The 14359-nt window shown below is 60.2% G+C and overlaps 5 protein-coding genes across 5 annotated transcripts; all 5 read left to right on the top strand.

The window, feature by feature from the left end:
- Positions 1–1666: 1666 nt before the first annotated feature.
- On the top strand, positions 1667–2774 carry B0T15DRAFT_530569 (uncharacterized protein). Its single transcript, XM_062869179.1, has 2 exons — positions 1667–2120; positions 2181–2774. Exons 1-2 carry the CDS (start codon positions 2006–2008, stop codon positions 2558–2560), a joined length of 495 nt encoding a protein of 164 aa, XP_062723351.1. The 5' UTR covers positions 1667–2005; the 3' UTR covers positions 2561–2774.
- A 196-nt stretch (positions 2775–2970) lies between these two features.
- On the top strand, positions 2971–4264 carry B0T15DRAFT_433210 (glycoside hydrolase family 76 protein; the record flags this gene model as incomplete). Its single annotated transcript, XM_062865768.1, has 2 exons — positions 2971–3086; positions 3195–4264. 2 exons carry the CDS (start codon positions 2971–2973, stop codon positions 4141–4143), a joined length of 1065 nt encoding a protein of 354 aa, XP_062723350.1. The 3' UTR covers positions 4144–4264.
- Positions 4265–4297: 33 nt separating this feature from the next.
- On the top strand, positions 4298–8592 carry B0T15DRAFT_574329 (tubulin folding cofactor D C terminal-domain-containing protein). Its single transcript, XM_062870950.1, has 3 exons — positions 4298–4680; positions 4752–7573; positions 7624–8592. The coding sequence occupies exons 1-3, from the start codon at positions 4510–4512 to the stop codon at positions 8354–8356; spliced, it is 3726 nt and encodes a 1241-aa protein (XP_062723349.1). The 5' UTR covers positions 4298–4509; the 3' UTR covers positions 8357–8592.
- Positions 8593–10099: 1507 nt separating this feature from the next.
- B0T15DRAFT_182534 (uncharacterized protein) lies at positions 10100–11168 on the top strand. Its single transcript, XM_062862328.1, has one exon. It carries the CDS (start codon positions 10409–10411, stop codon positions 11033–11035), a length of 627 nt encoding a protein of 208 aa, XP_062723348.1. The 5' UTR covers positions 10100–10408; the 3' UTR covers positions 11036–11168.
- Positions 11169–12539: 1371 nt separating this feature from the next.
- On the top strand, positions 12540–14333 carry B0T15DRAFT_182531 (uncharacterized protein). Its single transcript, XM_062862327.1, has one exon. The coding sequence runs from the start codon at positions 12739–12741 to the stop codon at positions 14065–14067; it is 1329 nt and encodes a 442-aa protein (XP_062723347.1). The 5' UTR covers positions 12540–12738; the 3' UTR covers positions 14068–14333.
- Positions 14334–14359: the final 26 nt, after the last annotated feature.

The following is a 14359-nucleotide window of genomic DNA, read 5'->3' as shown; positions in this document are numbered from 1 at the left end:
GAGACTAGGTAGGGCGCCCGCTTGTGCTCCCGGTCTTCATACACTTTCCCGGTCCATTTCAGGCCCGTATAATATCTATAATATCTACTTGGGGCCATGACACTTCTGACACTTCTGACACTTCTGCAGAGGAAAGCACCCACGCAACCAACCCAATACTCATACCAACGGAGACCTGGAGCCTTGAGTTACTAGTAGGTGTTTGACGGGGAGTGGCACGGGCGGCCCGAGTGGATATTGCGGCGCAGAGACGACCGGATATCCCAGTCACAGGCAACGCAAGGGACCCGACAGCACGGTATCCGTTTTGTAGGCAGAGAGCTGCTGGCGTTAATCCGCCGACCTCTCTCTCCGGTCGTGAGGATCTGAAGTGTACTATCGACTATCTGACGGCCAGCGCCTCTAAGCCTACTAGCTCGCATTATTTCTTTTTACCCTTGCCAGCCAAAAGCGAAAAGCAGGCAACGACGACACTGCCCCACGCGAGGAGGATGCGCAGGCACTGGTTTCGAGGAGTATTCAGCAAGGGTAGGTCTCTGGCTTCTGTGAAACAACATGGCCACGGTGACAGCCAGGCTCCGAGAGAGTAAACGAGGTATATAAGGTATCATAGCTCTACTACATCTACGTCAGCGTTGTTCTCCGACATCACTCCCACGATTCGTACATCTACAACACTGGCCATCTGCCTACAGTTGAACTCGCGCATACCGAACATCTATCACGACCTTGTCGACCGACGCTATCCAACTTTCAACATGCCTCAGTGGGGTTCTTGCACTAACTGGTGCACAAAATGCAATACATCCTACACGGTCCCTGTACCTGAGGGGGTGGCAGGCTGGTCGCCCCCTTCCCACAGCGAATACAATCCCAATGCCGAATGCGCAAGGCCGAAGAAGAAGGACAACAATCAGAGCCAGGGGACTTCGAAGGGCGGTTCGAAGCCCACCTCGCAGCGCAATCCGAATTCGAAGCGCTAATTCACTGGCCTCCTTGAGGAGGAATCAAGGAAGAAGCCACACCAGAATAATTGAGACTGTGTAAAGTCAACTGTCAATCGTCGGGTGTTTCAGGGGGTCTGGTTATCTCTGCTGGTAGGGGAGAGGAAGGGGATTAGTCGCCGGAGGGTTGTGAGTTTTAGGACGACGCAAAGCTGCACTGCTGGTCAATGGAGCATCATTATTATCTTTGAAAACACTGCGTTGCCTCAGGCTTGAAAGTGAAGCCGGTTCGTCCTTTTGAGCCGGCCTCTCTCGTGCTTTACGACGGCCCGGGGCATTCATCATGCCCAGATGTCGCTCTTCGACAAGCGAGTCCTCGTTCCTGGCCAGCGTAGAGATACAAAGCCTCTTCCAAATCCGTTGTGGCGTCTAGCTTCTAGGTTATTCTCATCGACGCAGCAGGTGGCTGAAAATTCCGGGATGATGAATCCAGGTCGATGTACCCCTCGGGTCCTCGGTCGAGTATCGACGGGGCCCAGAGAAATTCCAACTTCTACTGAGAGCTTTACACCTTCAAGGCGTGCGCCATACGGGTGAACTTGGCTTCTCAATGACAATCGCATATCACAGTATACCCTCTCTTGGGGAAAGGCGTTCTGGATTGTGGCATGTCTACCGCGATGGAAGCCACCCTTGCCGCCAGTTCAACCCTTACCCAGACCCGCTTCTGAGCTCCACTGGCAGTCTAGCAGACCCACCTGAATGGAGCTGAACAGTGGGTGGTTCCGTGGGACCCATCGACGACTACACTCTGGTAACGTTAACTTTAACCTTAACATCGTGTCGTTGCTTGCTCTCTGGCAGCATTCTCAGTATGTGGAGGGGTTGCCGAAGCAGCGCGACACTTGTGTGCCCCGCCATTTTGTGCTAACGCCGTGCTTGCCCGCCAGCGCCAATCCGCCTGGCTGTTTGAGCAGATCGAGCCGCTGCGATGGCATCGAGGAGGGATATGGCGATGACGACAAGATCGGTGAGCATCGGCAGTGTCATTGGTACCACCCATGTCAAGCCACCTTTGCCTAAGCTTCTGCTGTAGCACTTACTACTTACTGGCCAAGGCGCAGACCTTCCAGGTTAGAAGCTTCAGCCTTGGAAGAAATTCCATGCTCTTCATATGTGAGTTACGACACCGACCTGGGGACATGTACAGGCTGATGAAAAAAATGTCACCGTCAGCCAGTCAGGCCGGTTCACGTGGCGGCTGTTTCATGCTTCAGCCGCCTCTAATACCGCATCTCATGCGACCCGAGGCGGCACATGGTTTCCCCCTTTGGCCGCTTGATGTCGCACAGGGACCGCCCTGCAGACCCCTGCTTCTGATGTATCGGGCAGCACCCAAGGTCCCAAATGTCGTATTAGACCGCCGTGCTTGCACAAACGCCGACCTTTGCGTCATCGTCATACCGATCTCTGCACGTCTTCCATGGCAGGCAGCCATACACGGCCTTCTCTCCAGACTGCAGTGTACACTCGCGGTGGGTATTTCCCCGCCAAGGTCCCTTCTCCGGGTTACCCCAGGTGCGGCCATGGCCCCCCCTCGTGGCCGCTCCTCGTGAAGCGCATTGCCATCCGAACCTCGGTAGCTACACCGCGTGGTGCGCTTTTGGATCGGCGATTCGACTGGCCGCTTGACGGCGCCCACCAACTTGGAAAAGTCGGCCCTGCCCAGCAATGGCTTCCCCTCAACCGGCCGGACTATCACAGGGGTTCCCTATAGAGCTTCCTGTTCTGGTCGTTTCGCAGCATGAATGACCTCGGGCTCTCGGAGGGCGGTGTTGGACAATTTGGCCGAGTGGCGCCGGCGCACGCCGCTCTTCTGGGGACTCATTCGTCGCTTCTCGCGGAGGACGTGTTTGTTGTGATGATTGACAGCTGGCTCACAGCCAGCTATATATAACGGGATACCCCCCAGGCTCTTGGCTCCTTGCTTCTGCATATCCATCTCGCACCAATACTGATTCTCACAATGGTTGCTCTACCTTGGGGCGTTGCCGCTGCGCGCGCTCTTCCCTTGACCTCCCGGGCAGCGAACTCGGCTTACGCGGATAGCTCTATGCTCGCCGCCCAGGCGCTGCAAGGCTGGTACGATGCAGCTAGCGGCCTCTGGAGCACGACGGGTTGGTGGAATAGCGCGAACTGCCTGACTGTCCTCACCGACTGGGCGTCGCTCTCTCCGCCGGGAGCTGAGAGCCTGAACATCCCCAACATCATCTCCACCACCTTCAACAATGCCCAGCGGGTCTCCGTGACGACGCAGAAGACCCTCTCTGCCAGTGGCATGGTCACATCCAACTACACCATCCAACCCAGCGACACCAACAAGCGGGGGTTCTCCAACTTCATCAACGACTACTACGACGACGAGGGCTGGTGGGCGCTCGCGCTCATCCGATCCTACGACGTGACCCGCCAGCAGGCCTACCTGGACAAGGCCGAGAGCATCTTCCAGGACATGCAGGCCGGCACGGACGGCACCTGCGGCGGCGGCATCTGGTGGAGCAAGGAACGCGCGTACAAGAACGCCATCGCCAACGAGCTGTACCTCAGCGTGGCGGCGAGCCTGGCCAACCGCGTGCCGAGCAAGAAGCAGCAGTACACGCAGATCGCCAAGGACGAGTGGGCGTGGTTCAAGCGGAGCGGCATGATCAACCGCGACAACCTGATCAACGACGGCCTGACGATCAACGCCGACGGCAGCTGCGCCAACAACGGCATGCAGACGTGGTCGTACAACCAGGGCGTCGTGCTGGGCGGGCTCGTCGAGCTGGCCCGCGCGACGGGCGACTCGTCGTACCTGCAGGAGGCCACCGCCATCGCCCGGGCCGCCGTCGCCCTCCTCAGCGACGGCGACGGCGTCATCCACGAGGTTGACAGGTGCGAGCCGGACTGCGGCGCCGACGGCAGCCAGTTCAAGGGCGTCTTTGTGCGCAACCTGCACTACCTGCAGCAGGCGGCACCGCAGGACGTGTTCCGGACGGCGATCCAGAAGAACGCCGACTCGATCTGGGCGAACGATCGCAATGCGCAGAACCAGCTGGGCATTGCGTGGACGGGGCCGGCGGACGCGGGCGAGGGGCCAAACGCGTCGACGCACAGTTCGGCCATGGATGTCATTGTCGCGGCGTTGGCGGTAGTTTAAGGTGGTAGGTACGGAGTAAGCGTTGAGGAGGAGTCCTGGGGGGTTCTCGGGGTGACGTCGAAGGCTGGAATCGATGGTTTTAAACTTTTAGTTATTACTTATATGTCCATGTAGATAGTGCCAGTTTAATTCACGGTAGTTTCTCTGATGCTTTGCCACGTCCTTCATATTGTCACTACTAGTACTGTTTGGTTGCAATGCCACTGTTGTTCTGGTTCAGTGCACACTGCACTGCTGGTGCCTGATAATTAAATCGTCACTTGCCGTCAATCCCAATCAGAGGCACACTCGAGGCACATCAACCCTGGGACCCACCTCACCGTGAAACTCACTTCACCTCACAACGCTTCAATAAACGCTTCAACCATGGACGCGCCCGAGGAAGACCTCGACATCAAACTGCAAAAGATCTCGGGCGATCTCATCGCCGACTTTGACAAGTCGCTTCGCCCGTTTCTCAGAAGACAGGATGCCGCAGCGGCGGCACCCGTCCGGTCGCGGGTGCGGACCCGTGAGACCGAGCGGCTGATATCTTCGGTGAGCGAGTCCACCGGCGGCACCACCACTACTTTCAGAGCGGCGTTAGATTATTGACATGGCAAGCCCAGCTGCTGGAACCCTTCCAGGAACTACCGCAGCTCCTGGACCCGCATCTCCCGAAGTGGCTCCCCCTCCTGGGCGACGCATTCCTCGAGTACCAGCTCAGCCGGCGCCGACCGTCGTTGTCGGCGGCGGCGGCGGCCCGCGTTTCCACGCGCTCCGAGCTGCTGATGCCGCTGCCGCGCGCCATCTGCAAGCTGGTCTACACCTTCTGCAAGATCCGCGGCGAGAAGGTCGTCGTGCGCTTCCTCAGCAACGAGGCCCGGTACCTGGAGCTACTGCTGTCGGCGCTGGAGGAGTCATCGGGGCAGCAGCGGGCGGGCGTCGACGTCGACGACGACCAGCCCGTGGCGGCGCGGTGGACGTGGGAGGAGAGATATGTCGTGCTGCTGTGGCTGTCGCACCTCATGTTTGCGCCGTTCGACCTGTCGACCATCTCCTCGCACGAGGTGGAGGAGGAGGAGGACGAGCTGGTGCGCATCCCCGGCTTGCAGTGGCCGGCCGGGCTGCCGAGCATCACGACGCGGATCCTCCCGCTGGCCATCCGGTACCTGGCGTCGCCCGGAAAGGAGCGGGATGCGTCCAAGGCGTTGCTGGTGAGGATTGCTATGCGCAGGGACATGCAGCAGCTCGGCGTGCTGGATGCCCTGGTCCGCTGGGCCATGGCCGCTCTGCGACCGGCCGATGCGGCGGCCGAGCGGACGCCGTACCACTACATCGGCGTGCTCTCCTTTCTGGCGGGCATCTTGGTGTCGTCGGCCGATACCTCGGACATGGACCGGTATCTGGCCACCATCTTCCACACGGTGCACGGCATCGCGGCCGAGGGCGACAAGGCAGGATCCGCGTTGTCGTCGGCCCTGGCACGGAAGACAATGATCAAGGTCATCAGAGCGATTACCGTTCTGATCTTGAGGCGCGAGCAGGACATGGCGGGCATGGAGATTGTGGAGACGACCATCGGCTTCCTGCTGGAGAGCCTCGCGGATAACGACACGCCGGTCCGGCTGGCGGCAAGCAAGGCTCTGAGCATCATCACGCTCAGGCTGGACCCCGACATGGCTTCCCAGGTAGTCGAGGCTGTGCTCGAGGCCCTGAACCGGAACGTGCTGCGGGTGAAGAGGCCCCAAAGCCCAGGCGCTCCACCGAAGAGGGACCTGAGCATGGTCGACCCGCTGGAGTGGCACGGCTTGATGCTTACGCTGTCTCACCTGCTGTATCGCCGCTCGCCGCCTGCCGAGAACCTCTCCGATATCGTCCATGCGTTGCTCATGGGGCTGTCGTTCGAGAGGCGGAGCACTTCGGGCAGCTCTACGGGGGCAAACGTCAGAGATGCGGCGTGCTTTGGCATTTGGGCTCTGGCGAGGCGGTACACCACGCCCGAGCTCCTGGCCGTGTCGGCCGAGCATCTAAGCGCCGGAGGAGCCCGCTCCGGCGTATCCATTATACAGATCATTGCTACTGAGCTCGTTGCTGCCGCCTGCGTGGACCCCGCGGGGAATATCAGGAGGGGGTCGTCGGCTGCTTTGCAAGAGCTGATTGGCCGCCACCCAGACACCGTCGAGAAGGGCATCTGGGTCGTCCAGACGGTTGACTATCACGCTGTGGCCCTGCGGTCCAGGGCGCTCCAGGACGTCGCCCTGGGCGTGACCAAGCTCTCGAGCCAGTACGGAGAAGCCATGCTAGAGTCACTCTTGGGCTGGAGAGGGGTGGGGGACGCTGACGCAGCGTCCAGGCGGGCCGCCGGCGTCTCGTACGGTATGATCACGGCTAAGTTGGCCTCTACTGACACAGACCCGATCCAGCGACTGATGCGGTCTGCAACGCTGGTCCTGGACGGCATCAAATCACTCGAGGCTCGCCAGGTCGAAGAAAGGCACGGGCTGTTGCTCAGCTTCGCGGCTGTGCTCGACGCACTTCCCGGAGGTGCAGGTACCCGGAGAGATCCCGCCGTCGAGGCGTTCGTCCGCCTCGCGATGGATGCTCTGCTGGATATTCTCCAAGATTGCAACACTAAAACCTACCGCAAGCCGGAGCTCATTGCTGAAGCGGCGAGCCGACTGATCATCTCGTCGTTCCCCATGCTCCAGGCAGCCACGTCGACCGCCAGCAGCCTGCTGCCTGGGCACTCTCTCGCGACCCGGAGCGGCGCCGAGCTGGCCAAACTGGTGGACTCGGTCGGCAGCAGAAGCGAAACCCTTCGCTCTTTTGTTAGTCTCGTGAGATCCAATCTACAGAGGTGGCTCGTCTGGCCGGAGCTCGACATCGTCGAAGCCGCGTCGGACGCTGCCGTCATCCTGATGATGTTCTGCAGCGACGCGGAGCGTGACGAGGCGATCCGGGGATGGGCCGACGCCGCGCGGGAGCGCCAGTCATCCAAGACACGCACAATGAGCGGCCACTTCTCGGCGCTCGCCGCGGTGTATCCGCTCGCGTCGACGCTGGCCCTGGAGGAGGACAAGACGCTGATCTGCGACGCCATCACGCAGCGCTGGAGGAACGACAAGGACACGGACACGAGAGCATGCATACTCCAGAGCCTCACAGGCAGCGAGCTGCTGAAGCAGAACACCGACGTCTTCCTCGAGCTCGTGGCCGAGGGCCTGGACGACTACTGGACGAATGCTCGCGGTGATGTGGGCTCTCATGTGCGGTTCCAGGCGATCAGGGCGACGAAGTCGTTATGGGAACGGCTGGACGAGGGGGATACGGAAGCCAAGGTGCCGCTGGTGTCGGTGCTGTTCTTGCGCATCCTACGACTGGCGGCCGAGAAGCTTGACAGGGTCCGGGCCGAGGCGCAAGCAGCGCTTGCTGTGGTCCTGAAGCCGAGGTAAGTCAGTCTCTGGGGGTCGGCCCGTGCAGGTGCTGATTTTTCAATAGCCAAGCTGCCGAGCTGCGCCGGTCAACGTTCTCGTCCAAGTCGTACTTTCTGTTCCTGCTCGACCTGCTGCAGCAGGACTGGCTGCATGCTGCCGTGTCCGACCTGAAGGCCGACCCGGAGCGGTGGATGGATGCTCTGATGTCTGGCTTTGTGTCGTCCGCCGACACCGGAAACGAGGAGTTGGTCATCGCAACGCGGGCCGCGCTGTGCGAGTTCTGTGAGCGATCCGCCGCCAACACGGATGCCGTCTGCGCTGCGCTGGCCCGGAACCTGAAGGCCTGGCAGGGGACAGACCGGGTACTTGTCTCGACGCTCGAGGTGGCGGCCTTCCTGTTCCACGTCGGCATATTCGGCCGGTGCACGGGCGTCAACTACAAGAACCTGTGTCTGCAGGTGCAGAAGGCATGCTACAAGACCGGCAACGTCCGCAAGATCGAGGCATGTATCAGGGTCTACGGGGCAATCGCAGCACTCGGCCGCGATGTCATCCCTACGGCGCACGCCGGGGATGGCGGCGATCCCTCGAAGAGGCAGGAGGGAGCTCGGGAGGCTTGCATCCGACTCGGCGCCTTGATGTTTCACCCCTGGCCGAGGGTCAAGAGCATGGTCGTCGACGAGCTCTGGGGTCTTCGTCACGACGATCCGGCCGCGCAAGGCCTCAAGAGCGTCGACTGGGGAAGGGCGGAGAAAGAGAAGATCAGGGCGGTCGTGGAGGCTTTGGCTCTGGCCTAGCTTACACTACTGTGGTACAATACCTACCTTAGTCAGGCGTCTCCGCGGAGCACGCACGACCTGCAGCAGCAGCACCCCTGGCCCGGCGGAGCGGGGTCCGAACCAATCGGAAGCATCATATTATAAGGAGCTTAGTTGATCGCGGACAGCAGCTGCCAATGGAAAGCGCGGATGCGCATCGAATGAGTTGCTTGAAGTTAGTCTACCTTGCGAGCTTTGCCCAGCCATCCTGATTGTCATGTTTTCCGGATTTTCGCGTTGAAACGGTTGCTGTTGTGCCCCTCGCTGCTTGCTCTCGAGACAAGAAGGCCACGTCAATCGCGCACATGGCAGGCCTGTCTAGCGCTGCGGTGGAGTGAGGTAATTGTGCCCATTCGGATTGCGAGGCATGTTGCCGCGGAGCGCGCCAAGGCCGGCCTAACCAATTGCTGCAGAGAACTTTTTCTGATTGGCGCGGGCCTCTCCCAGCGTCGCCCACTGGCAGTCGAGCATCGTGAGTCAGCTGGTCAAGAGACGCTCATCAAAAAGATATGCAAACATCTGCTGGTTTGCAAACGACCAGGGGGGATCTTTTTTTCTCGGTCGTTGCACCGCTTCCTTAATCAGATTTGACAAATCTTGCGCACAAGGCGACCATGACGTGCGTTTGTGGGCTGGCCGCAGCCAACAGTCGAACCACCACCCGGCCGGCCCGGGCTCCAACATTGAAGCCAGGTCGCCGATTAATATATGATCGAGGTTGCACTGAGAGCGGGAGGGGGGCCATGGCAGTGGCAGTCCTCTTTTCCGCCCCCAAGCCGTTCGCCCCCCTCCCTCTAGCCCTATTTTCCCACGTGCGAAGCCTGTCGAGGCAGTTGAGCGTGAGCCTGAGATGAGGGCAGGCACTCCGTGAGGGCTTTCGCATGTCCTCGCTGAGAACTTGGAAGTGGTCGATCACGCTATCATCAATGTGCCGCCCAAGAGGGATAATTCCAGAGCATACACTAGGTACGCCACTGCAGCAGACCGCAGAGCTCAGCACAGGTCAAAATGCGGGATCGAACCGAAACGGACGAGATCTAGCCCCCCGCAGGTTCCTCCGAGATACATAGGTACCTAGACATTGGGCGTCAAGAGGCGTCAGCACCTCTCGCATGAGGCGGCATCTTTACTGCGGGCTTGTCAGACGGAACAATTTCCGCTCCTCGGCACGTAGCGAGAACTGCCATCTCAAAATCTCGACGATTGCCGGCTGGCTAATGGCCACTATGGATGAAATCTGGGGTTGCGCTGAGCGTGCTAAAAATTGTCTGGGTAGGTAGGTAGGTTTACAGGTGTTGTTGGAACCCCGTGCTGTGCGTTGCTGTGGTCGTGCGGGACGTGATGGAGCTTCCCTCGTGTGACGACCGCCGTTCATTGTCGTAGTGGACAGGTGAGGGCTCAACCTGCAGCTCATCTGCACCGTCCTGCGTCGACAACACACCCCGCCGGTGCCGAAAGGGGAAAATCTTAGCGTGGCTGGCTGGGCTGGGGAGTGGACCACCTCAGTTGCTTTTCGCGCGTTGAAGCGGCAGATGCAGGTTCGCGATCCTCAGGAATCGAGTGTTCAACTTTGGAGCGCTTTGGAGTTGCTCAGAAGCCGGAAGCTGGACGTTGCTACAACACAGGCCGAGAGCCAACCGCTGAGATGCCCTGAGTCAGCCATATGGAGTCCTTGGTCAGGTACACAAAGGAACGGCTTCGGCCAAGAAGGCTGGCGCGACTTGGCAGCTTCTCATCAGCCCGGCAGAGGTTAGGTACTGGAGCTGCCGCAGGGCGTTGACCGAGAGTAACACGCTTCTCGGATTAGATATAAACCTCTGAACCGACAGAGCTGTATCTGCTGTGGCATATCGAGCTTGAGCAACCAACTCTACGACAGTATACGGATGGTGGTGTGGCGCGTGCCTTCTGCGGGACGCAGGTCAGGGCGATGATGTGGTTAATTAGTTATATTATTCTCGGTTAGAGGACAAGTACTAGACGGGGTTGGAACTGATACTCTAGATCCTCCTACAGCGTGGTGCGTGTGTCATGATCTTTGCGGTCTTGCCAGACCTCTCTGCTTGCCATGGCCTCGATCAAGCGGCAACCTGCCACAGATCTCAGACGAGATGCGTTGACGGCCGGTGCCGAAAAGACAGACGAAGCGAGGAATTGCAATCTCGCATGTTGGAAGTCTCTTGTGACCCACGTTGGCCAATACGGATGAAGGTGCTCGAGCGGTTTTCCAATGGAGATCCCGCCCATATGCAATGTTCTTGCCAACAGGCCCATCGACAATATGGGAAACCGACGTCGCACACACGAGCAGTTGCACCTGATCGTATACCGTCAAATAGACATTCAGCAGCCCTAGGAGGTCAATCTAGCTCCCGGTTACACGGCGTCCACGCGTCCCGGACGTTGCGGAAGATCCGCGTCAGGGCGAGCGCGCAAGACAATGAGAGACAACGGGAAGCCCGTCCACGCCCATACGCCACGCGGAGATCGGGAGTATCGTGCCATCGTCTCGATGCGGTCCGAGCCTCTTCGGAAGGGCCCCTAGTAGACGCCCATCACCTCGATCACCTGCACGGTGTTGCGGAGCCTAGACCTCAACGCCGGCTGTGGCGTCCGATCTCGACAACGGTGTCACGCCCTTCTGCATTCTGGCAATAGGGACCTGGTTATACCTACAGTACCTAGCTGCCATCTTGGAGCTGTGAGGCAGGTTCCCAATGCCGACGTTGGGAGCCGGCGCTCACTACCATCCGGTGTATCCATAGGCAGGGCTCATACTCAAGGACGTCCTGTTTTGAGTGCTCGCATGTCCACTGATGCTGTCCCGTCTGCTGTTGGCGCGCTCGTCGAATTCACTTTTTAGCACCAACCGCCCTCATCAGATCAGAGCGGTGCTACAGAGCAGATAACCTCGGCGGATGGCGGATGACACGCCGGATCGAGGGGCCAATTCCCGCGCGTGCAGACAACCACTGCCACCTCCCTCCACCCTGCGACCTGCAGCCAAGGGATTGGCCCCCGCTCTGCATTTTTTCGATTTCCAGACCGCCTTTGAGGAAGTTCGGACGGCCCGCCTATGCCCGCCCCTGCCGTCGCACACTTTCTGCATATGTATTCGTGCGTAAAGTCTCACAAAATGCCACCTTTCGAGACCATCGAGGGTCCGGGCGAGGCGGTCATCGGTTCGAGTTGAGCGGGCGGACGGTCGGATCACTGCAGGCGGAGGAGGAGCACACATTGAGCGGCTGCTAAAGGCCCGTTCACTGCCTACGGTTGTAGTATATTCCGTAGAAGTGCGGGAGAAGGTGGGTAAAAAAGGCAGAGGGAACAGGGGATGCCCACGAAAAATACCGTGTTATTTGGTGCGCTCGTAATAAGTTAAATGTACTGTCATGATCGGCATGCAGCAGAACGAGGTGCAGGACCTGGCTTGGGCGGACGGAAGAAGAAGGATGGATGTGTCGGAGCTGCCCGCAAGCCGCCAATTGCAGCAAAAAAAGCGGCGTCTTCCCACACTATGTATACTGCGGAGTTTCCTCCGCTGCTGCGTGCCTGACTGGTGCTTCTTCCTTTTGCCTCTTCCCCAACAAACAAACTAGCGAGTGAGTTGTCCGTCTGGCCGAAGGTTGATGGTAAAACCCCGAGGTTTCCCTCTAGCCTCTCCCCCACACTTTCCCACTTGGTTGCCGAAACCTGCCACGCTACCCGGGCTGTCCGGCTTGCTTGGCTCGACAGGTGACAACTGTTTGGTTGTGGTGGGTAAGAAAGGAAGAAAGACAGGCCATCCTGGCCACGGCAGAGCAGTGGACGACTGGACCCCCGGCGGCCACTCCGCTAATCGACTAATAAACGGCGCTAGCTTCCCCTGGGCCGCGCGACAAGGGCCAAGCAGGCAGTTGGAGGTTTCCACGGACGACTGCCCGGTTGCAGAAGGAAAGTCTCGCGACCACGTCGACACCTCATACCACCGGAATTCACCACCACGTTCGACCGTTATCGCCAACGCAGGGAAGACGACGATCTGAAGGCGGCTCGGAGATTGTAATTCGGGCGAATTTTTTGCTTCCCTCCAACAGCTGCATCGATTACCCCCAGCCGCTCATTCTTTCCCACTTCATGTTTATGGTGTTGGAAACCCGACTGAGCTCGACACACGATATTTTTTGCATCGGCGCGCCACCCCCGAACACAGGGTCTCCGATTCCCCGCCCCGGTTTCCCAGCACCGGCGTCGAGGGTACTCGCATCTTCCAGCGTGCTCGCGTTAGGGGCGTGCCCGCCTAGCGACGCACGCACCCGCTGTTCAAGACGGCGCACGCATCTAGGTTCGCCCCTCTCGGCGGAGAGGAGGAGAATCTCGCGATGGAGGCGCTCAAGAACCTGATTACCAACGTGCCGGACTGGCTCAAGCGGCTCGACGAACTCAACGGGCAGATCGAGCAGCGCCAGATCGAATTGGCCCGGCTGACCGAGGAGACCAAGGCCAGCTCGCCCGACGGAAGAGGCTCGCCCGGCAGCTGCGCCAGGTCCGTGCGGAACAAGGGATCGACCGAGTCGCTCAAGCCGCGCGACGAGCCCGAGGCACACCCGCGCGACCCGCAACCATCGTCTGACACCGACAATGACGCCGAAAAAGCCGCCGCGGCTGCGGCCGGCGCTGCAGCCGCGAGGGCCAGCGCCGCACAACCGGCAGCGCCGTCCAGCCCATCCGACGCACAATCGCCAACTGCCCTGCAGGTGCAGACCGCAGGCCGGGCCCGCGCGCGGGCGACGCTCCGCAAGCGACAACGCACCGACTCGATCGTCAGCGCCGAGGGCGCGACGCCCAAGTACCGCACGCGCAGCATGATCATCGTCTACTACGATAGCTACGTACAGGCCTTTTTCGAGGACCTCGTCAAGTTCGTCAGCGCCAGCCGCAACATGATGCGCAAGGCCAAGATGGCGGCCAAGGTTGCGCGGATCAAGCGGCTGGCCGAGCTGGAGATGCCGGATGAGGAGGAGGAAGAGAAAGACAAGAAGCCCACACCACCACCACCACCAACAACAACAACAACAACAACACCAGCATTAGCAGTCGACGACGCGCCGATCGCAGCCGCCGGCCCCAAGGATACTACAGCCCAGGAAGAGGAGCCGCTCGCGCTGCCCTTCGTAAGCACACGACGCATGGGCCCCGGCCGTGCCGGGATGTATACGCGCGCCGGCTCCCGCCGGAATCCCGCCTCCGCCGGCATGGTCGGCCCAGACGGCAAGCCGGTCCCGGGGGACGTCTACGACGAGCTGGACAAGGGCTTGGACTACGTGCAGAGCATGTGCGAGCACGCGGCGCACCAGTTCCTGCGCGACGGCGACTGCGGCGAGGAGGTGGCCAACATCAAGCGCCGCCTGGGCGAAGTCAACGAGCTTGCCGACAAGGAGATGGAGCGGGTCCGCCGGGAGGAGCCCGAGACGCTGCTCAAGATGGCCGAGGAGGAGAATGGCGCGGGGCTGCGCGGGCGGAGCTACCGGCCGCAGAGCATGCGGCGCGACGTGACCAAGCCTGCTTCTCCTGCTTCTCCTGCTGCTGCTGCTGCTGCTGCTGCGATGGCAGGTGCGGCGCCGCTGGAGGTGGACGAGGGCGTGCAGGATGTGGACGGCCAGGAGGCGGCGCCTCAGCTGATGTACAAGAGCGCGCGGATGATGGCGTAGGGTTGGTTGGTGTGGCGGTTGCACCGCGCGAGGCGGGAGTCGGAGAGTTTTCACGGGAGATATTATGCGCGCAGCCGGATACGGGGTACCGTGGATATCTTCCGAAGCGGTTGTGCTGCGTTGCACGATGTGGCTATCCTTGTGGGGGGGAGGAGAGCCCTGCGCCAGAGTGTGTTTACGCGGGAGCAAGGTCCCTGGGGGAAAGAAAAGGGCGAGATACCTCCGCATCGCCTATCATAGTGACAAGATGGGTCTGCCGCTACGGATCTCACATTACCAGCATTGATATCGG

Source organism: Chaetomium strumarium (genome assembly GCF_033439665.1).
Source record: "Chaetomium strumarium strain CBS 333.67 chromosome Unknown B0T15scaffold_3, whole genome shotgun sequence".
In the NCBI taxonomy this organism is placed as follows: domain Eukaryota; kingdom Fungi; phylum Ascomycota; class Sordariomycetes; order Sordariales; family Chaetomiaceae; genus Chaetomium; species Chaetomium strumarium.
This window is presented reverse-complemented; position numbering and strand designations above follow the sequence as displayed.